At 46.7% G+C, this 26,850-nt stretch overlaps 1 protein-coding gene across 1 annotated transcript; it reads right to left on the bottom strand.

The window, feature by feature from the left end:
* Positions 1 to 3,573: 3,573 nt before the first annotated feature.
* LOC146202443 (uncharacterized) lies at positions 3,574 to 26,366 on the bottom strand. Its single transcript, XM_084584653.1, has 18 exons — positions 26,342 to 26,366; positions 24,747 to 24,776; positions 24,435 to 24,629; positions 23,129 to 23,187; positions 21,531 to 21,896; positions 19,813 to 19,904; positions 19,348 to 19,513; positions 18,519 to 18,691; positions 18,387 to 18,457; positions 18,185 to 18,301; positions 15,702 to 15,943; positions 15,392 to 15,539; positions 14,941 to 15,071; positions 14,235 to 14,367; positions 13,369 to 13,514; positions 9,557 to 9,741; positions 7,841 to 8,003; positions 3,574 to 3,843 (listed from the first exon to the last, which is right to left on the bottom strand). Exons 1-18 carry the CDS (start codon positions 26,364 to 26,366, stop codon positions 3,574 to 3,576), a joined length of 2,712 nt encoding a protein of 903 aa, XP_084440779.1.
* Between the last annotated feature and the right edge of the window lie 484 nt (positions 26,367 to 26,850).

Here is a 26,850-nt window from a genome sequence, read left to right as displayed (position 1 = left end):
CTTCTGTAAAACGCTTGAAGGAAACGAAGCAGCGTAGTTGCGATACATCGTGAGCTCTGGGCATGTGGAGGATACAGTAAGGGATCAGATATCAAAACGCCGGTTCGTCTGTGAGTGAGTGTGACCGGTCGGACCGTCAGGAGTCAGGCAAGGAACCGGCTACGCCCACGGGGTTGCCGCGTGATCGCGCAACCATTGGGAAGATCTCGGGCGGCGTCACACCTCCCGTTTCCTGTCTAACTGGCATACGCCATCACTGCATGCTCTTTTTCGTCATTTATTCCCTCCATTTTTTTTTTTTTTTATATTTCAATGACCGCGTTCTGTTGAAGCAAGCTGAAAAATATTTGCATCGCGTTCACGAAGCTAACAGAAAACGCGTACGTTCATAGTACGTTCATAACACAAAAAATGTGCCTGTCTAACAAAAAAGGAACACCTTGGTCACGCCGCTAAACTTCAATCCTCGCCTGGGACACTCTACCGTACATGCAATAAAAATGTTTAAACAGCACACATAAACAGTTAAACGTTCAGCTGATGACCACATAACACTTGCAGAATCCATCATATACCCACGCGAATCAGTCTGCCACCCTCCAAATCAAAACATGTTCTCGCCTCTCCATTATCCCATTAAAATTTGATTGAAATGCCTAGAATATTTGTTTACGCACAGCTGATTCATAGGCCAACCACTGCCTTCTTTGTGATGGCTGAACATCCCAGTTTCAAAAAAGTTGCGTCTGCTTGCATGTAAGTAATCACACAATTCGCAGACGGCACTGACGTGAATGTCTTGCCGTGAATTTCGTTTGTTTTCTTCGTTTTCTTTTCTGCCGTTATCACAATCAGTAATGGACATTCACTAGACCCACCTTTATTCAGTTTGAACAAAGGGAGTTCTTAAAATTCTTACGCGCGTTTACTCCCTCGCTATTCCTGGTCCTCTACAGCAGCCTTAACACGCCGGTCATCTGTGCTCTTGGCTATGACGGATTAGCATCATTGTACATACGTATGTAAACAAAAATGTTCTTTTACAAAGAAAAAAAAATCGTAGCCTGTAGTAGTGCGCCCGTCTCGCAACCCGAGGGCCCTCGTTTGATTCCCATAGGTTCATTATTATTGGGCACCGGTTACTGACTGGTCTCCTGTGCGATGACGTCACAGTGGTGCTTGACCAATCTTAGGTTTTCGGGATCATATTGTTCTGGACAACGCTGGTGGATTTCATTCCAAATAAGCGATGTAAGGCGTCTGCCTTAAAATCTGTCTACGGTTAGTTGATACATCGTTACACGTCCTACTCTTGGAAAACACAGGTTCTATAACAGAAATCAAGCGATAAAACTAATCCAGAGAACTACCAACCCGTTTCGCTCACCAGTACTTGCTGGAATCTGTTAGAACATCTTTAATGGCTGAACAGCAACAATAGTGCCCCATAAACACTGTTATAAAATCCCCGCAAAGAAAGTTGTTCGGCAAAGAGAGGTTATCTCTGCAGTGCTATTCACTACTTGCTGAGGGGAAGTATTCTAGTCCTGACTTGGCAACAGTTAGGGCTAAAGGTTAATGAAAAATACTCCAGTAATCTGCGATTCGCTGAAGACATTGTCTTGCTAAGTAACTCAGGAGGGGGGAATTGAAAAGGCAAAGCAGAATAGTATACGCTCTACAATTAATGTGCAGAAGACTAAAGTAACATTCAACAGCCTCGGAAGGGAACGACATTTCACCACAGGTAGCGAGGAGGTGGAAGTGGTAAGGGAATACGTCTACTTAGGACAGGTAGTGATCGCAGGCCCGGACCGGGAAGTTGAAATAACTTGAACAAGATTGGGAATGGAGCGCATTTGACAAGTTTTCTCAAGTCATAAATGGCAATCTATTAGATCATCTTGAATAGCCGGACAGCAACAATAGTCCCCCATAAACAGTTATAAAATCTATCTAAATCTGTAGTTGTATCTTACGCCACTCGTCTAATGTGCAGAATCATAGATTGTGAAAGGACTTCAGCTAAAGCAGAAAAAAAAAAAACGCTTTTGAGCCATGAAAAGTACAGTGACGAGTGTAACGTTAACAGACAAAGAGACAGCGCATGCGCTAGAAACTCTTCTAGACTAACAATCTTCTGCCTTCGCAATGTCCTTATTGTGTCGTTATTGTAGGTAGTAGTAAAAAAAAAAATACGTAGTTAGTGTTTCATTTGACGATATCTGAAGTAATACATCAAAAACAAATTAGAATCAGTTCTTTCCTTTTTTTTTCGCGATGTAATCATCCGTCTCAAAATCAAATATCTCTGCACCCCAATTCTTAGCCGATCCCCCTGTGCGGGTATGTGCCATCAAATTAGAGAACAACAACAAATGAGCTATTTTTTAATCACCTCCGAGCCTCACTAGGACACCTATTGATGTCTTGTAGTGGACGGAATCGTTCCAAAGAATAAGAATTGAAAATGAAGCAATTAAATACTTTCCAGCATTATAATATATCCTATGTCAAATGGCTTAATGCATGGATCATGGAATTCGATACCGACTAATGCTTAGTACTGCACGCTTCCCGTACAGGAGCGTTCTGGTCAATGACTTATCATTGACCAGAACCACTTCACTACAACTTCAAAGGCGGCTAGGTTTTAAAAATAGTTATAAACCTGCACTATACTTCAAACTATTCGGCTGATCATATCCAATTAGCAGGACCAACCATAGATTAGAACAAAGCGTCTGTAAGCGTCAGTGAAAAACGGATCATGCCTTCTCTTAAAATCGCTTCATGTAGCTAACACGAAGCATGCTCTCAGCAGAAGGGGAAATGATATCGAGATGTATACTACCGCTCACTGTGCATTTTCGGCCGTGCATGTGTTTTATAACCTGGCTCTGCAATCTTATTACTCTAACACTATGCGATCAAGGGGTAAGTACGCGGCCTGAAACACCGTGGCTCCTGTCATTGGCGAGCAGTGTTCGCCCTTTCTGTAAAACTACCGCCTCAACATACAGTAGTCCGTCAGACCCTTTATTATATTACAAATACCGTAACTTGAAGAGTTGCAGCCACTAATGGTAATCGCATGGTATGCTATCTCCACCTGTTTCGTCTGTTTTCCGCTAGCTTACTTTTAATCAGTGTGCTGGTACGAGTGATATACCACGAAATTCAGCATTCAGCTTCTGTCTCTAGCGTGTATAGGCGCAAGAGTTTTAGCTTAGATTTATTTCTAATTTTCCTGCAGGTTCCTGCAGAAATTACCAATCGATAACCAGCCTTTTCCAAAGCTGCGTATTCGATTAATTTTTATTCAAGTTGTAATCGCACTCTTCTAGCGTGCATTTAGTCTTCTTTGGTAAAGAAATTAATACCGGGCATTTTTTAAATGTATTAAAGGCTCCTTTAATGTTCAAACAAATTGAAGGCGGGAAGTACAGTTAGAAACCAGATGAAATTTTAATGACATGTCCTGACTGAAATGCTTCTTTCCCAAAAAAAAAAAAGGGGGGGTAGGGGGCGGGGGCCAGGAAAGCTATCTCAGTCCACACCGGCATGAGTGCGTCACTCGTTGATCTCGGCGGCCACGCTGCTGGGCTCCCCTACGCTGTCGTCGGACATAAATGTCTCGTGGAGGCGAGTAGACGAGGGCCTTCTTCGTCGCAGCGGCGAGAGCGGCGCAATGGTGATCTGTATCTCGGGCCGCGCCCTGGCCAGGTTCTGGCGCAGCATCGAATGGCTCATCTTGTCTGCGGGCGCATCGTCCACGTGTGTCAGCACGTCCCCTGGAAACAGGTTCTGGCCCAGTGTCTGCACACGCACGTCCTTGGCACGCTGCGAAAGCCCCCCACCGCAAGCACATGTCAGCATTCCTGCAAACGTTTCAGTGAGGGCCAGTCGACCAGAAGGGAGTGCGGGTCATAGCATTTCTCCTCGCTCATTACAAAGGGAGAAAGTAGGCCGCACATGGGATCGCGTCACGTGACTGTGCCACGCGCAGCTGCGAGCAGATGATTATGCGCAAGATTACTCAGGCGCCATTTGGCCAGCATGTCGATGAATTCCTTAAGGTCACATGGTCAGTTCGCTATAAGTGAGGGTTTACGCCGCCGAGCCTTGGAAGACTACGACGTCTACGATAAGTCACCAATAAGATGCGCTTGATACAGTCAGCTGCTACGAAAATCCACACTTTAACCCCGTTTTAGTAGTAGAAGGGTGCCTGGATTCCTTCGCTACAGCTGTTGCTTCGTTACAGCCGCAGGTGACCTTGACTGCTACTTTAAGCGGACACTGTCACCGTGTAGAACGAAGAAATATAGCTCATGATTAGCCTCCGGTCCTCCATCCCTCTCTTTTCTTCTTCGGAACCAAAAGCGAATATAAATCATGCCAGTGACGATCGCGCTGCACAGATGAACACACGTTTCCTTGTCGAAACTTCTGCCAGGTTTGCGAAAAGAGCCTACCCCTCACCCGCTGTTCAGTTCTCATTCACTGCTAAACCGGACATCACCCGCAGGCTATATATGCTCCCCCAAACTGCTTTCTAAGGAAACAATCTCCACTTCCTATTTAGTCCCTTTCACATTGTGCTAGCGCTATTTCACCGCTTTTGTTGCCGAAGACTGTAGAATGCTCGCTCGGAGATGAGTCAAGTTCCTTTTCTACCAGACACCTTGTGCAACTCATAATCTCGCCGTGCTATGGACAAAAGGTCAAGCCATGCAACCAGGTCATGAAAACCAAACCGGAACTACAGTGCATTCGGCATTGGAGAAACACAGCGCTACTGGACCGTACGCAGCGAGGACGTTGAGGATGTGGGTACTCCAATGATCATCCGATGACCCAGCCAACTAATAGAGGCACAGCGCGCCGCGCGCAGCTCCATCCTTGTTAGAGGCAGAGGAATCGGATATCCGCCTTTTTCACAAAATGTGGCGCCCTCTGGGAGTGGTTGAAAATTCGTATTGTGGGACGCAGCCACCTGCTCCGGCTACGCCGATTGCGGACGCCAAGAACTGCGCATGCGCAGCTTGGGTTGGCGGTTTGTTTTCAACTAGGGGAGAGGCGCCCATGCACATAGCGGCCTTGTAAAAAAGGCGGATTACTTTGGCAATCTCCTCAACCAGCTGCCACACTAACATTCAGTGATTCAAAAGCAGCAGTCCGCAATTTTGCACGAGGCAGGATTCACACGCCTGCTTTCAAAATTCTTAATTCTACTCAACCCCTGACCAGATCAGTTGACCTCCTATGGGTACCTGCTCATGCAGGTAACACTGGGAATGAAGCTACCCATAACACAACTTGAGCGCACGTCGACCGAGCAGGGCCAGCTGTAAAAGCAATGTAAAAAATAATAATATTATCCCCATACGTTTACCTTGGACTCGTATACTGTTGGCCCTGCTCCTGTAATTTATATAAATATAAACACCGATCATGTTTTATTACGAGCTTAAATGCGCACCATTCAATTAAACGCCAAGGAGTACTCTCTTACATGACACTCCATAGGATGGTCCTTAAGCTCAGTACACTTCAGTCAAGTTTTTCTTTCCTGGGCCCGCAAAGACAAGACTGTGAGCAATTGACAACTAAGGATTCCGGAAATCGCATGCATAATGCGTAGTCCGCTGAAGGCGACAAAACATGAAAGAGACAAAATCTACGCTTCGGCCCGTGTCCGTAAACTATTCCCAATAGTTTACGGACACCGCCGCCAGTCTTTGGGGTGGTTGCTAGCAGACGCAAAATATGTGGAGGCAATCGCTCTGCACTGAGCATTTAAATCTTTTCCCCAATACAGGGAACCAACATAAACGTAGTCCTGCTTGCTCTGCCGATGAACAAGTACGCGGAAGCGCAGGGTTACAACTCGCAACTCTCTACGTGCATCACTCGGTGTTTCACAGTCTCGACAGTAAATAAGCGACGATATTTTTGTTCACGCTGAAAAAAAAATTGATCTCCGCAGATGCATACACAGGGAATAGGAGGAGCACTGTCTCTACCATCATCCTCAGAAAAGCCCTGATAACTTGCTGCTGCATTGTGTAATTCAAACTTGTGTAATTCAATATTGTGTAATTCAAACTTCAAACACAAAATCGAGCTTCGTTTGGCAAACATCTCACATATTTACTTCAAGGCATATTTCGATACGTTTTATCAAGTGGCAGGACAAAAAAAGAATCAGGACACGAGAGAAAGCATGCAGACGATATAGGACAACTGCTGAACTACCAATTGAAGTTTTATTGAAATATAGGTCGAAATCACGTGCTCAGTTATCAAAAACAACCATGACTCCCGTCCAGCCAACCCCTGTTACATTTATCACTGGAGGCAATATATATGCATCCAGCTCGGGGGCGTGCCTCCACAAGCGGAAAACTACAGAAGATCAGCGAAAAATTAAAATTAATTAATTAATGAATTACAAACACGTCCTCATAACAAAAGTGGCGTCAAGGTATCGTAGCAAAACCAGAGCCAGAGAAAACCAAAATCCCTAACAAATCATCACAAAGAAACAAATCGACAACACACGCAAAAAAATACCAACCGCCTAGTCAGTTAAATGCGCAACAGCAGTGTAAAGATAAAAGGACTCTTGAGGAAAACCTCGAAAAAAAAAAGGAAAAGTTATTTGGTACTGTCAATCACAAAGGTCATTCTTAGTTAAGAAAACTGATCGCGCACTAACACCCCATTCACCACACCTGAAAATAAGCACGCTTCGTCCACTTTCCTCCGACTCTCACACTGCCTCACTGATGCTCACACTGAAAATCGCTTTGTGGATCACAAACATGTTTCCATCGACACCTTTTGCATTCGTTGCAGTGTCTGCAACATGACTAGCTGCATTTATGCTGACACACAGTTTGTGCTCTCTCACTCTCTCATTCGCACATTGGCTCATCTGCCCGATAGAGCAACCAGAACACAGAAACGGAATCTCACACAAATCTCGAATAAATTGTGGCCTGCATTTCAATAAAAATTAAATTGCTAGTTCAGCACTTGTCCTTTTCGCCTGCGCAAAGAGGTCGGATGCACGGCCTTGGATTGCATGCTGGCAAAGCTATAGCAGTGAAGCCGTGTGACGAGGTAAGCTTTCAGTACGTGATGGTGCCCTTCGGTCCCTTGTGATTTTTCACGACATTGCTGCCAGGCAGTCAAGCCAACCTAAGTAAAACCTACTAGCGGTGCCCGTGTAGCGCGCTTCCCTCACTTCATTGCAGAAGGCACTGCGGATACCTACTGCGCATAAATTATAATCAACCATTATTCAACTCAGTCTACTGGCGACAGGATTAGACATGCTATGACCAGCAAGGGCAAATTTCAGAGCACCGTTTGCAGTTTTTGAGCAAAGAGTGAACTCGAATCCTGCTTCTGGTTTATAGATGTTGTTAACTTGAATTTTTTGTATATGAATTCTTGATATATTTAACGATTTGGTGATCATTCTAGAGTTTGCCATATCCCGGTTCGATTGTATGTCGCAGTACGGACTCCTGTCAAAAAGCCTGCTGGGGTAAAGAGTTACATTTCGATTCATTATCTATTATCAAAGCAGTGTCGGCAATACATGATTTCCCGATTATCGTATTTTACGTCTACGCCGTAGGTAAGGTGTCTTTAAAGTCCAAACCGACGAACCTTGCCCTCCTTCTCCCCACACACACCTTCTGTTAGCACTGCAGTGGCATCTTACGCGTGGGAAAGCTGCCATACGCCCACGTTAGGTAGACAGCGTCAGGCAAACATGAATGGTCCCAAAACAGGCTGTGATTTTCTGGACATTGGTGCGTACCTGAATGATGTGCACGCGGTTGAACGTCTTCTGGCCCTGGTCCCAGGTTTTTGCCTCGAAGGTTGTGAAACCATACCAGGCCCCTTTGCGGCAACCGGCTCGCACCAGAGACAACGTGAGCGTCTGGCGGCCACAAGACTGGAGGATATTGTTCATGTCCTGCCTACAAAGGAAATCGCGTTGCCTGTGTAGTCTTGCCTTTGGCAAACGGAAGGCTTAGGCCCGTTACTATGGTTGCCGCTTGTGTTGCCTGCCGCAAAGTTCTCAGACCACCACGACTACGTTCGTAGAAGGCGGCCAGCAGCACGGCACCGCAGAGTCTAGCGTAACCGCTGTCTGCTGAACAAATATTCAATAAAATTAATTGTCTTTGTTTGGACAACAGCAATCATTTGGGCAAGGATTATATAGTCAAAGAGAAGAAGGGGTGAAAAAAGAGAGAGGTGTGGTCTCAAGGAAAAGTTTGGAAGCTATCGCATTTTATTTTGAAAAGTTTTCTTCCGGTTGAGAGGACGTTCGCAGTCACTGCAATGAGGCTTGACACTTCCTGTCATTGCTCAAGTTATACCTCGTCTTTTTCAGGATTACGTGTCCTAAGAGAATTGAATTCATAACAGCTTGTGGTAACATCACGAGTCAAGAGAAACATAAAACTTTCTCAGTACATTTTTCTTGAACCGAGTAGCTAAGATGCGTGTTATCACAAATTTGTGGCAAGAAAGAAATCAACACGTTATTCATTAAAATCTCCCGGGTGTATTCTAACGTGGTTAGCGATCATCACAGACTCATGAAAAGTAAGGTACAAATATTCTCATGTTAAAGTTTTGTCCTTTCGTTCCAGAAACCATTCCCACATAATGAGACACATCGAGACCTGGAATGGCGTCTAAGAACAGCAAACGCTCGCCATATTAAGCTTCAACATGCTTCCTCACAGCGATGCCGTAAATTTTTATTAGCAACTGTTCTCCACACTGGACAGTAAAAGGTGTGTCTAATGTCCACGTCATAACCAAACATGGCGTACATTATGTATGTTGCGAAAATATTATCACTTGGCGATGAAGGGTTGATACGGAAACAGTATATGCAATGAAACGTTGACTCAAAAACGCTTTCGTAGTTCTGCACTGAATGTGGCCGACAGGCAGCTTTTAATATAGCCCGCAGAGAGACAGCAGTGATATCTGCGCATTAATAGATCCACAAAGCAGCTTGGCGCCCAGAACCATAACAGTGATCGTGACACACTAATTTCAGCTTTGTTTCAGAACATGGTTCGAGACCCGCTGACATCATGCAGCAAAGGTTTAAAAACATGCGCGCGTAACCCGGTGAGCTACTCTCGCGCAGGCATGAGCCCGCTCGAAGCGCTAGCTCGAGCGCTGGCACATTGCTTCACAAACCCCTCTTAATGTCACTTTGACTGGAAGCCTTTGAGTGAGCTGAAATACCATACCAGCAACCCGTTTATATTATGGATATAAGGCAGTTTACGTCATGCGTGAACGGTCGGCTCATGGCAGCGCACCAGCGTCTGGGACCGGTGCGATTGCTGCGCCATCTCAAGTTCCTATACATGACAGAAAGGGCATGACAGTGACGGCAGACGTAGCCGGTGCCGGGATGCGCGATGCGACCTCCACTAGGGCTACACTATTACTTGCACCCCGTAATGCCCGCAGGTAAGTTGTGACAGCTGCGGTAGTTCACCTGGTGTTCATGATTCTGTACGGGCTGGACGACAGCACAGTGAGCACGAGCTGGTCTCCTGAGGAGTTCATGATCTTTCGAACGATGTTGAGAGGAAGTCCAGCGAGTTTGGTACCGTTGACGGCGACCACAACATCCCCGACCAGAATCTGGGACCGCTGGGCAGGGCTTCCGCGCTTCACGCTCTGAAAAATCAGTGATGGTGTCGTTACCACATGAGAGGACATCATCAGAAACACTCGGGGCATAATTTGCGGAAACCAAGATGCAAATGGGATAAGCGCCTGATTTGCAAGCCCTTCATCTGGCTGTGCACACACACTTATATTTCACGCCATCATTTTGAGCTGAAGTGGGGACAGCTGAACACGCTGTCAGCTATTTATTGAACTTCCGGTGATCTTCGAATTTGCTTAAAAAAGAAAAATCCAAATAAAGCTACTCTTTTTTTCTCTGACTGCGCTAGCTATTCCGCGTTGCTGCTCAGATGCCACATTCCTAAATAAAGGTTCTCCGTTTTCCTTTTAATTGTTTTGACGAAGTCAATTGTTTACGCAGAATAGAAATATACTATTCTACGCACAGTGTAACTCTTAAAATAATTCTGCGAACATTTGCCAGGTATACCTGTATATTCTTAAACTTTATTATTATTTCACGATATATTACGCAAGTTCTGTGGATTTGTATTTCTACTCACCCTACGATCAGTACGGTTAGTAGAATAACCCACCACGCAGCAGTTCCTTTGCAAGCTTCTTAAAATGCATACCCATCGAATGCGCATTGCACTTGATTCTGGCTTTTAGCGATTCCTTAAAAACAACCTTTAAGCACTGTACTAAGACCATTAGGTGTTCAACAGTTTGCACATATAGAGATTGAACTTCTCACTTTGAGCTACAGATTCAGCCGATATTTTTATTCAATTTGAGCTAAATCAAATTCGATTCGTACGCATACTCTGCGTCTTTCGGCTCACTTATGAAAGCTCGCATAAAGGCCTCTTGCACTGGAGTTTCGAAGGCATAGGAACGCAGCCTTGCTATGTTGCAGCGCGTATCTCCAGGCCTTCCACGCGATCTCGCGTTTTTTTTTTTTTTTTTTGCTGTTGCTTCATGAGTGCGAAAATGTTTGGCATATCTCACGGGCAAATATGTGAGCTGTCTTTACGTTTTGAAAAAGAAAAAAGAAAAAAAAAGAAGAAGCGACTCGTGTGCCTTCCGGCAATACGTTGAAAGCGTGCGACATCGATCTTGTCGTCCCCCCCCCCCCCCCCCACCTTAAAAGAACGTTACAGTCGCTATTGCTGCTTGCCTCGTAGGCTGCCCTGAATAAGTCAGCAACGCCAATGGTCGGCAAACGTTTTTTTTTTTTTTTTAATGTGGCTATAGCGTGATTCCTATGGCCAATCCGGTGCAGTTTCATTCGCGCTATGCTGGCTGCTCCTCTGGCTCAAAGACGAAACGTGTTGTGCAACATTTATATGCTCGTGTCAATACGTGATCCCGAAAGAAATCGCCCATTATGCTATACTACTTTCAGCAATGCGCAAGCAAAAACTGCGCGTCAAGAAACAAAAGGGGAAGACGCGCGCAGCAAATCACAGTAAACATATTTGGCTATCTCATTCAAATTAGCTGTTCACTATCAAGCTGAGACAAAAATGGGCGGAATTTTAAGCACAATTAAGGTTAGCAAAAAGCCGATACTGCTATCTGAAACCTAGAAATATGTTGTGGGCTCCAGCTGTCAGTGCACTCTAAATAGCGCCTTATGGGTGAATTTGGTGTCATGTCCTCACTACTCTGGCTGGCTGGCGTTTTCTTTAAGATCTATATCTAACAACGACCACAGAAGCTCCTGCTGCGGCGCAATCCTAACGTTGTTGAAGGCTCAGATTTGGCTTTCTGCGCCATTTTCAGTTCGAAAATGTTCCGCGCGTGACTAATTAGCTCAGCGGCGTGTGCAAGCAAACCCACTGCTGGAAGAAGAGAAAAATTCAGGGGCATGCAGTAAATGAAGCCCAATCAGTCTATACACCGTGTTACGTTTCGCCACCGTTGTGTGATATCGCCGCCGCGGGTACAACGGATTCAGAGTTATCCTTGAGAGCGACTGACATTTTGGGCCACTTCAGCGCTGTGTACACCGTCCCCGAACGCTTGCTCCTGTCTGCTTGTTCCGACATGTTGCGGCGCCCCGTGTCTTCGTGCGTGGGCGTGCGTGTGTGAGAACGCTTGTCAATAAACCCGGCCTTTGGGGAGACAGTTGCAGACCCCGGCTGTGCGAGAAGCTTTCTTCGGCGCAAGGCTATCTGCTTCGGCGATGCCTGCCTGGACATGTACGCTGGATAGTCAGTGGCGCTTTTTTCAAACACTTGCCCCTCTCCTTCCATACTGCAAGGTGTTGTTGTGCCGGTGGGGTTATCACACAGTATCCCACCGTCAACAGGGTTGGGCCAAAGAGTTGGTTGCGTAGCGCTCGTCACCCGTTTCGTGAACGAGGGCTGTCAGCTCCCTGGCCTGTAGCTATGAATCCGAGTCGGCGCTGGTGAGATGAAGAAAAGGCTTTATGCGCTATTTACAGGCATTTACACAACGAGATCGGCTCTGGGGCCGAAAGCTAACATAACTATACGCGACTTTTCTCGCGCAGCGACGGCCGGGGAGATTCCGCCGTGTCTGCTCTCTCAGGGTGCGAACTGCCCCCGATGGACGCTAGTGATGAACTCATTCTCGGAGTCTCGAGCGGAAGCACTTGAGTCTCCGTAAACCGAGAAACCGTTGACGCTCAAATGGTCCAATCCAACCGCAGCACTTTCGCAGGGCCAATGGGAGAGCTTGCTGCGCCCTTGCTTCAAATATGCCGCGGGGCGAGAAGGTGTCCACCGCCAGGGCCACTGCGCCGAGCTGTCTGGGTGCTCAGCTCATGTTTAAACACGTCGCTTCTTTCCCCTTGGCACGGCTCGCTTCCAGTACACCGGTGTCTTGTAAAGCAGTATTCGAATTTTGTGAAGGAGGCGTTCGCCGGAGAAGTTTGGCGTCCGGCTGAATTTCTGGGCGGCTTTTGCCGGACACAACAGTGTATAAAGTGGCGGTCGCTCCCACCGAAGAGGTTCGCTGTCGCGACACCTACTCTGCTAACGAGTCTCAATTCTTTCTTGGGCCTGCTTCTGTTAACTTATTTTGCAAGATGCAATATTAAACGTTGTTCTGGTCACACGACGCCTTGGATTTTGCCGGTACCTGCTATGCTTTCCGCTTGACCCCAAAACGCAAGGCCAAAGATGTCCTTGGGACTTGCGAGCCCCTTGCAACTGCTGCTTGTGGAAGGACTATTTCCAGCTCAGATGGATTAGTTACAATGTTTATCACTGTCACGGTTTCGAGTCTTCACGCGCCTGAGCTTAGTTGAATTAAACATTTTCATAAAGCTGCACTCCATACGACGGTCGCCTGGCTATCCTCTGGCAGCGCGCTGAAACTTCGCCTCCAATTTCTGAATCTTGTAAAATGGCTGATATTGGGTTACTGATGCCCTTTTTTACATCGTGCCGAATTTGAAAACATTTTCACTCCCTCAGATTTGTTGCAATTCATGTCCTAATACAGCTTAAAGCTCGAGGTCCATACTGATTACAATTTACATACAATCAGAAGCTGACGCGAAGGATTTGTGCGCCTAAAGGGCGATATTTAGCACCTTGTTCACGGCACCCCCGGGCAGCGCAAGATGCCTATACGCGCAGGAGATGGCGGATTCAAGAGTTTTGTTGCACTCCACCTCCTTATTTCGGGTTTCGTCCTCACCTCGACCATGTAGAATGTGGCCCCTCCTTCACCCGTCACGGCTTCCAAGTTGACTCCGAAGCTCCAGAATCTTCCAAAACTTTTCTTCCGGAATAGGATCAGGTCCAGTTTCTCCGTCGCTCTCCGATTTCGGCTGAACGTTTCCGCTGCGAGAGTATTTTTTGTGTTCAAACCTTTACCAGGTCAAAGGTACCATCATGATTGAAAACATTAGCTTGCATCAGCTGCAAGAATACCATGTTACTTAGTTGGGTTTGACTCAAAAGTACCCTTCCTGACGTCATAGGAAAAGCAGAGCACATTTTGCGCCCCGCCGTGCAGTGCCCGCTTCCGATTAAGTGCCACGGGTGAGCTGCACGGTTCAAGTAATTTGCGGGAAGGATCACTGTCCTCTAAATTAAAAGGATTCGAAACGCACGCACACGAATGCGTAATGATTCCAGCCCACTTGTCGGTGACGGGCGCCGAGCAGTCACGAACCGTTCACGCACCTAAGGGCGTAGGCTATCCGGAAAGTAGCTGTTCAAATGCGTCCATTTTTGTTTATTGGTCATCGCCTTGTGTAGCTATCGCGACTGAGCACAGCGCACGAATCAGTTACGCTACGCGCCATAACTATCATTGACCCTTTTGACCACCATGACAGAGCTCCAGTCAAGCTTTTTTGTGGTTTGAAGGCGATGTATACGGCATCTCTACTCGAAAGCGAGGGCTCCGCAACAGCGAATAACTGAGAGGTTACAGCGTTATTATTTGACGCTATCACATATTGCAAGTTATTATTAACGTGTAACGTAATAATAATGGAACTTTGTGCATCATCTTTTATCTCAAAATGAAAGCGTTACTGCGCCGTGCAAGCTCACTTTTCGAAAAGCCAGTAAACCCGTAGTTTGATTCCGCGTCGGTGGTCTTCTGGTAGTCGATTTCCGACGATGACATGTTGGATCCTCCCATGAAGGAGTCGTTCACAGACACAGGATCGTCGCTTTCTTTCACCTGAAATTGCGCAAGTGGTTTTTTCGGTGTAAATTTCTTAGCGCCCTCCCCAATTGCACTGCTCTTCCTTGAACGTGGCTTTACACTTTTTAGCAGCTAAAAGACACGGAGCAAAAAGAACATGGTGTCGCTGACATCAGTGTCGTATTCGCGAGCAATAATTATGAATTAAAGGGATCGTTTCCAACTGGCCCAAATTAGCTCCGTAAATCTTGAATGCAACGTTCGCGGTATAAAAAGCCGTTCTCCTCAGTTCAAGCGGCTTCCTAGTGAAATATTGGTAGGATGCACTCCTATACAATGAACGGCAACTTGATCTCGAAACCGTTTTTTTTTTTTTTTTTTTTCTAAATTGTCGTCACAAAATATCCTTTTAAAACTGCGCGTTCTCTAACGGCAAGAATGCGATATCTGGGCAAATTCGAGTATATCTTCTCGCTACCGCCGTCGGTAAGGCCTCGAAACAATATGCGTGCACACGGAATTCGCTGCTACCTGCGCGTATTCGCAGGTAGGGCAAAGTCTCAGGTGATCATTGGGCTGAGACTTCCTGTCGTGACTTTAGACACTTACCATGGAGGCGAGCTTCCTGTACCCCGACGAAGCGTATGTGAAAAGCGGCCTTTGCTGCGCGCTGTCCATGTCGGTGAGCTCCTCGATCTTCAACAACTTTCGTTTCTTGGTCGACGTCGTCGCCCCAGGAGCTGCAATGGCCAGTCAGAAAGTAACATATTAGTTTTCGTCATTGCATAATTATCCTCCGGAGCTTAAGACGCTATTTTGTTTTGTTGCTTTTGGTGTCAATTCTGCTACAAGTTCTTGAGCTAAAGCCGCCGAATGTGGCCTGGGCTAAATCGTGTCGCTTAATTTGCGTTCTACCACTTCATTTATGCGTGAATCGTTTGTCATACGTGGTATTTCACTTTCTCGCACCGATTTATCAATTGAGTTCTCAAATACTCTAACTCGTGTCGCATTTCGAGGCCAAATTGAAAGGAAAACGTGCCGAGGGCGCCCTACGTACAGAGATTCAGTGTGCTGTGTTCAGCCACGTTGGTGCTGGGGTCTGAGGTTGGCGATATCTGCATCAGCTCGTATATGGCAGGAACACTGCAAAGGCTGTTGGTTGACCGGAGCCGGTTCCAGTCAAAGTCGTCGAAGAAGGAGTGAGACTGTATTTAAAAAGCAGGTTGCTTTAACAGTGACACCGTAGTAAGCTAAAGCTTGCCAAAACGATGTCTGAAGCGTGCAGCATAGTTTCAGACATGCCTGAAAGAGCACCGCTCGAAAGTAGCCCCTGCATCTGCGAGCGAACACACACTGTCGTAGCTTACCTTGATGTCGCGGTACTGCTTGGAGCCTAGCCGCTCGACGGGGTTCTTCTTGAGCAGCAAGTAGACCATGTCCTTGGCGGTGGTGTCCGCCGAATGTGGGTGCTCGCTCACCTTCGGCCACTTGAGCGGTGACGCGATGATACGGTCCCGAAGCAGCTTCTTGGTCTTTCCCCGGAACGGAACCCGTCCGGTCATCAGCTTGTAGAACACCACACCCGTGGACCACCAGTCGCACGCCCGTCCTGCGCTTGGAGCCATATTTCGTTATTTCGTGAGGTATGGTTCCAGGGCACAGCTATCGGGGACATGGGAGTGAGGCACTACATTTTGTCCACTACCGACCGAGAGGGGCCTCGTGCAATGCTATCCGCGTTCATGCATGCTTACTATACGCAACAATCGATATACTGCTTCAAATTTTCACACCGCGTTGTCTTTATTTTTTTTTTTTTTGCGAACCCATAACCCGCAGTTATGCTCGCCTCTAAGGGTACACAAAAATATGACCTGTAATGATTATCAAACTTCTAAATGTTTCATTCTAAGGCTAGAAAGAAAACAACCTAAATCGTATGCTTCCTAAGTAATATGATCACGCGTGATCGCGACAGAGCACAGCGCAAGAATCAGTTACGCTACGCGCCATAACTATCATTGACCCTTTTGACCACCTCGACAGAGCTCCAGTCAAACGTTTTTGTGGTTTGAAGGTTATGTGCGGCATCTCTATTCGAAAGCGAGGGCTCCACAACAGCGAATAGCTGAGACCTTTTTATTACTTTTTTTTTAAGCTGCATTTGCTCATTTGTGTTATTGCTAATTAATGTATTCGGTAACACTTCTTATAATCCTGGCATGTGTGATCTTATTGTTATCTTGGTACAAACACAGCCTCAATGCTTGCTCATTGCTTTCACGATTGTTGTACAAATGAGTACCCTGTTTGGCAAGATGTGCCCAGGCCCCAAGCATTTTCAAGTTGCTTGCGGCTTTTCACCTGACATCCTTTCGTTTCTTGTGAATGGAAAGTAAATCACAATTTTATCTTCATTCATTTATTCATTCATGCATACATTTCTGAAGGAACCATATTTTGTCACCGCATTTATGGCATAGATTTTAAGCTTAGTGGGACTTTGAGGGCATTAATCATTTATTGGAGCATGGCTTTAAGGCTGCTTGTGCCGCGTGTCGCGCACCAGATTCACAAGTGACAGGACAAGACATGTGCACGGTTTCGAAATACAGTGCATGTATTATTGATTGTACAGCCTCGTCCACTTCTAGCTGTAACACGCTCACCGCCTTCAAAGCGCTATTGAGTTCGACCCGGCCACACAATAAAGCTAAGTGGCAGGCCATGTGAAGCAGCACATCCGGGTCCCTGTGTGCTTGCATCGATTGCATCGATATGTGGCTGTTTTGTACGTAATGTTGATTTGAAAACAGTGTCTGTGTTATAGCTAGAAGTGGACGACCCTGTACATCGTTAGAGTGGTTGCTCGCGCACAGTGCTGGTTTGGTTTGGTTTGGTTTTGTGGGGTTTAACGTCCCAAAGCAACTCAGGCTATGAGAGACGCCGTACTGGAGGACTCCGGAAATTTCGACCACCTGGGGTTCTCTAACGTGCACTGACATAACTGTGCCTGAAACACTTGCGGGCTAACGGCTTTACCTTGTTATCTTTTCTTGTAGTATTAGAAATTAGTTCTCAGTAAATAGTGCATACAGTCGAAAGCTAGCTCCTATATATCGGAAAAATGCATATATGCAGCAGTAAGATTGCCATGAATATACCACACAGTAGTATGCCCCTACTGTTCGAGTATTTCGAAACATCGTTCAGCGGAACTTTCCATATATCGAACGACGCGTTGCAACCCTACAAGCGGAGCTTCTCCTAACGGCGCTCTTCCGTCATACTTTGAGCGTCGGGTCCGCTGCGTGACCTGAGCGTTGGCGTTATGCCGTCTGACGAAATGAATCTGGCGCGTGTTCGAGGGTGGCTTTCTCCACATTGGGCTTGGGAGGTGAAGCCTAACGGTGGACCTCATTTTGCATGTTTCGGTGGCTTCGATGGCGAAGGCTATGCGGAAACTAACTATACCTGAACTTTAATATACGATGTCTCTATTATTAGTATACTCACATTATTAGACGTTATAATAGGCTGCGCTTTCCGCTGTGGCTTCGGTGCAAAACACGCTAAGCCTAGCGGCGCCTAGGAAATGGCGCGCTTCCAGCACATTGTTGTAAGAAGCGTGTCACTAGCACTGGTGCAAAGTATTCTTGGTTTTAGTGCACAGATAAGCTTGTGACACCTTTTAGAGCGCAGATATTATGCGCCCGTTCCTGGCCCGAGGCCATCGCCGTCACCTTGATCAATGGGCAGATATACTATAGGATTGCCCAGGGCCACCATATTGCAGTTGGCACTGGCCAAACGATATTGATTTGAACCAAATAGGTAAGCGGCAGCTCACCGTACGGTCTTCGCTTGAGTATTTCTGGAGCCATATAAGGAATGGTCCCGGCAGACTCTCCATCCCTGAACTCGAACGGGGTCCGCCGGAAGTAACCCCTCATGACACGTTTCGTAACTACAAATGAAGGAATAAACGTGTCAGAGCTGCAAAAGTAAAAAAGAAAAACAAATATTTTTCTTCACTGAATTTCAGTACTTACAGTGTCCAAGGCAAACTTTATTGGTGTCAAAATCTATGAGTTTTACTCTTCCTCCGGGAACCATGAGCATGCTAGAAGGAGAAGCGAATAATGAGCAAATTATGGGCGCAGCGAGCTGCGCGTTGAACTCACTTGGACACTTTGATATCCCTGTGCAAAAAGCCCTTCAAGTGCAGATGCTCCACGCCCAGGACGAGCTGGGCCATGATGACGCGCACCTGGTCTATGGGCAGGAACACGGCGCGCTCCACCACGCGCATCAGGTCCACCCCGCACACGTACTCCATCACTGTCACGTACGCGTCCTGCGTTCCAGTTCATGTTCAATGCCCCCATTTGCGTGGCCTCGAGGAAGAGGGTATACGCCGTTCGGCGGCAAGAACAGCATCACAATCACAGGCCAGCGTTACGTTCAACTTACCCAAGACTACTCGCGGCAGGGGCAGTGCAAGGTTACTGTTAAATCATGCTTGTATTGGCGCGAGCAGGAACCCCGTTAAATTCTCTTCAGCCGTTACACTGTGGGATTTATCACTGTGATTATAAGTCGATTGCTCTATAAGGTGACATCCTTATTCTTGGCCCAACACAACGAATAGCAGTACCCAAAGCAGAATGGATATACGGACAGCTTTGTGGCAAAGCAATGCGCACTAGAATGTGGAATTGCTTTATCACTCGAGATACACACTCGAAGACTTGTACATGTTAAGAATGGATTAAAACCTTAGACGAGTGAGGATTTTGTTCATTTTTTTCTAGTTTTCGTTTATTAGATACCATTCCTCATCCGTAACCACTGTATATGCGAATGATTGAACTTCCTAGAGTTACAAAGTGAGAAAAATGGGTTGCTGCACGCTGCCAGAAATAGCAGGTCCGCTAGCCGTTATACGTCAGCCATGCACATCGTCGAAAAACCGCGAGTAGGTACAGATTGCGCTCGCAATAGTTCGCATACCTTTGTGGCGAAGCAGACATAATATTTTACAAGGAAAGGGCTCCGCACGACAGATGCGACCACCTTGTCAATGCAGGCTTGCTTGGGTCGGTTAAATCGATCCGATGCAATCAGCTTCACGGTGCAGATCAAGTTGGCCGGCTTGTATCGTGCCTTGTAGACGGCTCTGATTGACGAAAAGCCCGAGTTCTCAAAGTCAGAAATTACGGTGGACACCACATTTCCAAGCGCGTTTTTTTTTTTTTTGACTATTCCATATACAGCGTTAAATAATAAGCTCAGCAGCAAAACAGTCGCAAAAGCTTCGTAAGCTTTGAATGAAGTCAAGCTTGTCAAATGCAGTACGGCAAGATTTTATATTGGCTGTTCTACGAAATAAGCAATTTTTTAGGCTAGGTTGAGTGACCGAACTAAAGCGATTCACTTGTTTTTTTTTTTTCTTTTGTTCGACTGATGCCTACTCACCCAAAACCGCCAGCACCGAGAAGCTTCACTGGCTCTATGTCTCGGGTCCTTGGTATAAACTCCGTGAAAGGCAGTTGGTCATCAATTCTCATCTATTGCAAAGCAAGAAGAGGGCACAAATGTGGATTGACTAAAAAATGATGCTTCCAAAATCAATTCTTCAGGGTGACGGCCAATATAAAGAGGCCAACAAAAAATATAACGCGATAACGTTACCGTGTATAGCCATCGACGTGCACATGACTCAGGGTACGGTTAGCATGCAGCTTGAATTAGCAGCGTCGCAGCTTCTCTTTCAAAACTTTATTAATATGCATGCCCAAAAAAATTGACTAACGTACTCTTGGGGTATCGCCTTCGATTGTTGCAGTAGTATAAACTTCGCCGTAAATACTGCCGCGTAATTAATGTTCCTATAGTCAAAGGGAAAGCAAAAGAAAAATATCGTAACCATTGGGCCTAGAAGCTGCGTCTCAAATTGAAATGAGAAGGTTGTCCTCAGATCTTCTTATATTATTATAAGCAAAGAAGTTTAAGGCAACACGCTAAACGTAACAAGAATTTCAGCTTCATGATGTCACTAATGATACACAAGGCTCCGTCAATGGGTGAGTAACAAACTTTTGGCATGAGGTTGCTGCACGCATAATGCAGCGAACCACAATGTAAGGTTTCTGTGCAGCAGATTTGCTTTATTCCTGTAACGTAGATGAATGTCCGATTGAGGCATTCCTGAAACGCAACAGGCAGCATTTATAGCCATCTCTTCTTTCGTTTGGCTTTTCTAGTTCAATTATTGCATTGTTCATTTCACGTGGTTGTTTACACTTACGTGCCACCTTTTAAGAACTAAGCACTTGCAAGAGCTGCCGGACAACTCCCTGGAACGTTGGCAGGGATGAATCCATAGGTGCCGCAGTATAGCATTAATTGGACAAGTTTTTATACATTCACAAAAAGGCTTGAAGTTGACTGTAGCTAAAAAGGCACCCTATACGAAATGCACTCTCCTCGAAGAGAATTTATGGAGGAGCTCGCAGATCTGTAGTTGAAATCCTGCGTCTTGCGAGCATAGTACAGTTGGTATGAAACGCTGCAATTGAAGAACTGAAGACTCCGCACAGCACTTCTGGACTTACCGAGCATGAACTCGTTTATTCAGAGCAGTCACCTCACTTGCTCATTTTAGTGTTCGACATATTAGGCAACATCAAAACAAACAAAAACCAATGTGGCGGAATACCTGTCCAAGCGTTGCTATCATCAGCTTAACAGATTTATATAAATAAAACAAGGACACAAAAAATCCGAAAAGTATACTGAAAGTGAAAGTTCACTGTCTACCATTAAAAACGACTGCAGACAAATTCTCACAAATGACTGGGACCATTTGCTTGGTAAATGAACAAGTTCTCGTAGTTTTATTTTCGCCTGGATAGAGACATGCAGAAACATGATGCAATTACCGCTAGAGATATTACTCGAGCTGCATTTCGCATCCAAGATCATATAAACAAGAAAAACATTAAGCCATATTATTACACTGAGCTTTCAAATGGCGACTTAAGGAACGTATATCGAATATCTACTTGAGGTACATGCACTTCAATCTGCAAATTTAGATTGTACGCTAACAAAATGTCCTATATTTTAGTTTCGCCAAAATTAAAGTCGTATTGTGCTATCCGCGCCATGACACGTATGAATGGTGCACAGACCTTGTCGGTGCGCGTCACCACGGCGTCGCCAACTGCCATCCAGTCGGTGACGGGCACCTCGGAGATCTTTTCGAGCGAAGTGGCCAGCTCGCCGACGATAATTGTGAGCTTGCGGATGACCAGTCCGAGGCTGCGCGCCGTGACAGGCGCCCGCTTCAGGCACAGACTATGCAGCCCCATCAGGTTCTCGACCATGTCGCGTATGTCCTGGTAGGTGATGAACTGACGGTGCAGCTTTTGCAGGCAGTCCTGAGCGGCTAACACCGACTGTTCCTGGCAGAAGTGAGACAGCGGGTCGCGCAGCAGCGACACCTTGTTCTCTCGTTTGATGAAGAACTCCAGCAGCACCGTGGTCACCTTGGGGATCTGCGCAAACACAAAACGCTTGAACAGTTTGCCGCCTCACCAGCGAGTTGCCTGCGGTATGACTCTACGAAAGTTGCTGGACAAAGGACAAGCTGAAGAAGCGGCAAGACAAGAGAAATTTAACGTGAACAGTCGGCGCAAATGAGCCAGTAAAAACTGCAGGTGATTTAGCTTGGTCGGCCATATGCGAAGCAGATGCGCTAGCAAGTTTGAATTTTGTATCACTTTCGTTTCTAGGCTAGCTTTTCAGAGAGAGGCTTCAAGCAAATATCGGCGAAATCGGTGGCTAGGGATCTTAAAGCACCCACGAAAGGCTAAATACTAAAACTAGAAAATGCGTACGGGCAATAGGTACCCCATCAATCCTCTCCGCAACGCAAAATATTTAAGCTAGCTAATATGGGCGATCGAAAATGGTGCTCCTCCTCTCCCGCTCCCCTTCACTCGACCCACGCCCGACGCTAAGAAAAAAAGAATACAATTTCGGACGGCGCCCCACTACGCCTCGTACCGCCCAGGTAACTTGTGAACTTCCAATGGGCGAGCGCACCCAGCAGGCCCCAGTGACGTCACTGGGGAGGTTTTCGCACCGGAACGTGCCGGCCAAATCGGTTGCGAGTGGTTGCCAGAAGCACGTCATGAATTCATTTACAAATTGTAGGCTCCACTCATATAGCTTTCAAATTCGACTCCCATACTTATAAACACTACCTCTATGAATTTCTTGCATTAAACAATTAGATCAAGCAGCAATTCAGGGGCCATTTAAGTGAGAGCGCACAATAAGATTTTGGGACCTTGCTTAGGCTAGTGCCATTACGCTCGGACGAATGTCTCAGTCGCCGACAAGCAATACACAGCGCAAGAGAGTGGCCGTTAAAAGGGCTGCTCTCGTGCAGAGGCCAGCGAAGCGAATCTGTTCGTGCCACCGCGGGATCGAAAGCCTGTCGCGGCGCAGTAGCGATCGTGCTCATTTTTTTCGCGGTCAAATCAATTTTCCTCCGCACCGTCTGTCATTTTTCTCTAAGCGGTGTCGCTGGCGGTGACCGCACACAGCCTCGTTTAGGGGCACTCTGCGGCATCTAACGCTAGCGTATTTAAAAACATCGCCCAACGTGGACCAGAAACATTATGCTTTGGGATCTGCAGAACTGTATTAGTGGTTCATACTGCACTGGGGGTTGTCATCTATACGGCGTGCAATTTCTGCAATAAAGTAAAATTTGTCTCACCCGAGGAAATAATGTAACCAAAACCTTCACCGCAGAGCACTTCTTCTGCCGCATCATCTCTGCAAAAGAAAACACAGCACACTGTTGATAACGCGCATGCATGCACAGCATATATGTCCCACTAGTTCCTTGAAAGCATAAAGGGGGAACTTTATATCACACCTCACCTGCTAGAAAAAAGGTTCATAGAGATGCTTAAGAAATGTGTATACCCGAGAGCATTACTTTTTTTTGCGCAGCTGAATTCCTTTTATTAAAATTCTGTGTGCGAGATGTAAGAGGTCTGTTATGCATGCAGACTGGCACATCCGCGGTACTTCTAGCTACTCTGTGGTGACTGTTGTCACGGTCTCTAATCTCTGCAGCAAGACGCAGGGCGCTTAAACTTGTAGGATCGTTGCCGCGCCTCTCTCTCCAAACGCGACGCCATCTGCTCCTCATTCAGCGCGCCTGACCCTTGACAGTGTGTGTGCCTCGCTCGACCGCATCTCTTATGCTACGCGGTTGGCATTGACGCAACGCATGCACCTCGTTCAGCCACATGCCTCATCTTTCCTAGGTGAGCTGGCTCTGTGCTGCACCCAACGAGCGATTGATGAATCATCGTTTTGAGACAAACTCTCTGTCCTAACAACGATCATCGAAAACATTTTATCTAATAGCGCTAGTAATGCTTTCGCGTTAAAAATAATACGCCAAAATCATAGTTGTGACCGTAGTTAAATTCCATGGATTTTTTTGCCGACACTGTTTCGTGAACCCGGAGCGGAAATTATCATCGGCGTGTTTAATAAAGCAGCAGCGATCACTGCACAGCTGTACAGTAGCACGCTGACTTATCTATAGGTTCAGGGGCTAGGTGTCCCTAAACCTGAAAACTTCTTGGAAACTTCGAAACTTCTTCAGCAAGTGATACAATGGCGCTCTTAAAAATGTCAATTTCGAAATTCACCATGGGGACAATGGGTATCCAGATCTAACGCTCTGATTGCGCCTAAATTCGGAGGTTAGTTAGCTCTCTATCCTCTTCAACTTTCGAGTGACCTCTCCCCCCCCCCTCCCCCTTCCCCTAACCTCCTCCCAAAGACTGTTCGAACTTGGAAATGGTAGGTAAAGGAACACTGAGGGCACCGCCAACAACTACCTGGAAAACTCGCGAGACGAAGCAGCCATCTGCTAAACTGCCCCAGGTTATGCTGGGGTTTTGATTAAAGGGCCGTATCCTCATAGCATTAATGGAATGGAGCAACCCACGTATCGGTTTGTGTTCTCTCCCGATAAACGAAAAACCTGCAGGCCGGCATGCCTTTTCGCTTCTGTGGAGACAGCGACGTCCCCTCCGAGCTTGCGCTGGTGGCCTCGTCCTCCTCCGAGCTGCTCGAGGTAGACGTCTGCGGCGAGGACCTGCTCACTGAGCTCGCACTTCCTGTGTTGGTCGCAATCGTCGACGTGCCTCCTCGATGCCGTGTAGACGTCGTCATACGCATCGTGGTCGCACCGTCTGCGCAAGAAGAAGGCCGCTTGGAATCGCTCTCATCTGATATTGCGTCACACCTAAGCACTTATGCTGAACTTCAGCGGCGCATGTTAACAGGCTCCATGGCGAATTCATACTTACCGCCGCGATTTGAAAGCCTTTCGGAGGTAACTGCAGGAAAAAAAAAGAAGATATAATTCAGCTTTGTTCTCAACTAGCTCCGCTAAATAAAAACATTTTGTGCTTTCTTTTAAATAACTTGTATCATCAACTTCTCAACAGCTGCAAGAAACGGTTTTGCCCATCAGTCTTTCGGTACTTTTTTTCTTCAAATGGGAAGGAATAGCACCATTTGCAATGGGTACCCAACATTCGCTGCTGTTGCACTTCGAGTGCAACACGACTCTTAGTAAGCGTAACGAGTGTGCGACATCTAGTCTGCCTTGTGTGCGGCTGAGGCGGAGGAGGAAGGGCATGGAGGGCGAACCCTTTTGGAGATTGGGTGAAAGGCCATCGATGCCTTTAGAGAGTCCTGGTTTGCGTGTGTGTGGCAGAGTAGACGCTCTTAGTGGGTGACCCTAAGCGGGATTCACACTGGGAGCCTTTAAGGGAGTGTCTATGAGGGCGTTGTCGGCCGGCAGGGCGGCGAATTAAGATAGGGATGTCATGTTGCCAGAGCACAAATGTTCTCTGCGCGACAAGAACATATCTGCGCTGCCTGCCTCGCTCCATCACCGCAGCCGAGTTCAACCAGTCTTTGTTGGGACTCGCCGAATTTGGTGGCGTGGTTAGGTCAGAAAAGTGGCGAGGAAGCCGGATACGGGATTAAGTTGAAGTATCGAAGAAGCTTTCTATAAAATTATCACATGATTGTCCATTTGAAGTCAAAATATGAGCGCGGAGATAAGGTATAGGCATCAGAGCCACGCGAGGGAGTGACAGAATCCCCGCACTTTTTAAAGCTTCTCTTCGGAACCTAGATGGGGTCGGACTGCAATGTTTTCTCAAACGAGATCAAACCAAGGCGTTTAATTTGTCTTGCCCAATATTACCCATAATCACGTTATAAATGCAGATTCGCGTTTAATCTTATTTGTCTTTCATAATAAGCTGTAACGTTGCTGCGCAGCACGCTAACACCCCTAACCACTGACCAACTAAGAGCAAGCGTTTCCTGCAGAGCGTGACCTGAGAAGTGGCCAAGCATGTAAAGAGAAGGCCAGCCCTTTGAGCCGGCCGTGAAAAAGCCTCTCACCCCCACGCCGCCGGCCGAAAGCGTTTAGTGAATCCTACATTAACGAGCTCGGAAAGTCCCAGAAGGGGGGCGAATGGCCATGCGCTGATTGGTGGGCCGGTAGTGCGTCATCACATGACCACAACTTGGGCAGTTCCCGTGAAATGGGACCCGAACTCGAGGCCTATAGGCCACTCAATCAAGTTTGTGCGACTTGGTTAAAGCTTCATGTATATGTGGAGCAGTCTTTCACGTAAGTGGGTAGCCTTTGACTGCATATGCGCGGGATAATAGATGCACGAATTAAGGAAATAGTGATTAAGCGAATAGAAACTACACGAGGATCCGCAAGGGAAGCCGCAGACGGGAGCCATTCACGCTGCGCGTCATGCTCTTAAATGCAGAATTCAAGTGTTCCCCCTCCCCCAGCATTCCGCTGTAACGGCCGTTTTGGTGCTAATGAATTAAAAAAACGTGGCATCTCCACTGCCTAAGCACCTACCTCCGAATTTGTCGGAGCCCGGCATTGTGGCGTCAACGGCCGGCGCGGCTTCGCTCAGTGGCCGCGGTCAGTCAGGCCTCCTGCCGGCAGTTGAGATGAACGACGCCCGCAGCACAGGTCTCTCGTGACACTGCAGCAGAACATCAGCTGGTGCGCTGACCAGCGCGCGCCTCGAGCGCCACGCAGTCCGCGCAGCTCCTCTGAGGACGATCACGATGCCATTTGACCCCTAAGCGGAGTTGTGGCGAAATACTACTGTTTGTCGAACGGTTTATGTTCTGCGTTGATAGGATAGTAACGACCTTATTAGCGCTTTTGGTGCAGAATTTTTCGAATACTGAAATTTGGTCTGAATACATGTACAGTAATTACAGACGCACGGAACGAAAACGGTAAATGAATTCTCTTGTTGGAGAATACTTGAATTTCACGCTTCCAAAGTAAAGAAGAGAACTCGCGTAGTGCGTGTGGCGATTTTTTCATCTTCTCTTTTAGAGTTACTGCATTTA

This window comes from Amblyomma maculatum, chromosome 1 (assembly GCF_055883805.1).
Source record: "Amblyomma maculatum isolate TAMU_Amacu chromosome 1, ASM5588380v1, whole genome shotgun sequence".
NCBI lineage: Eukaryota > Metazoa > Arthropoda > Arachnida > Ixodida > Ixodidae > Amblyomma > Amblyomma maculatum.
The sequence above is the reverse complement of the archived record's forward strand: the minus strand, read 5'-3'. Positions and strand labels throughout refer to the sequence as shown.

Excerpts from the sequence above, each read along its gene's own strand:
- LOC146202443 (XM_084584653.1), bottom strand. The coding sequence starts at position 26,366 with ATGCCGGGCTCCGACAAATTCGGAG. Across the intron at positions 15,540-15,701 it reads AGCAGTACCGCGACATCAAG|TCTCACTCCTTCTTCGACGA; the intron begins GTAAGCTACGAC and ends TTTTAAATACAG. Across the intron at positions 3,844-7,840 it reads ACCGCGTGCACATCATTCAG|CGTGCCAAGGACGTGCGTGT; the intron begins GTACGCACCAAT and ends GGGCTTTCGCAG.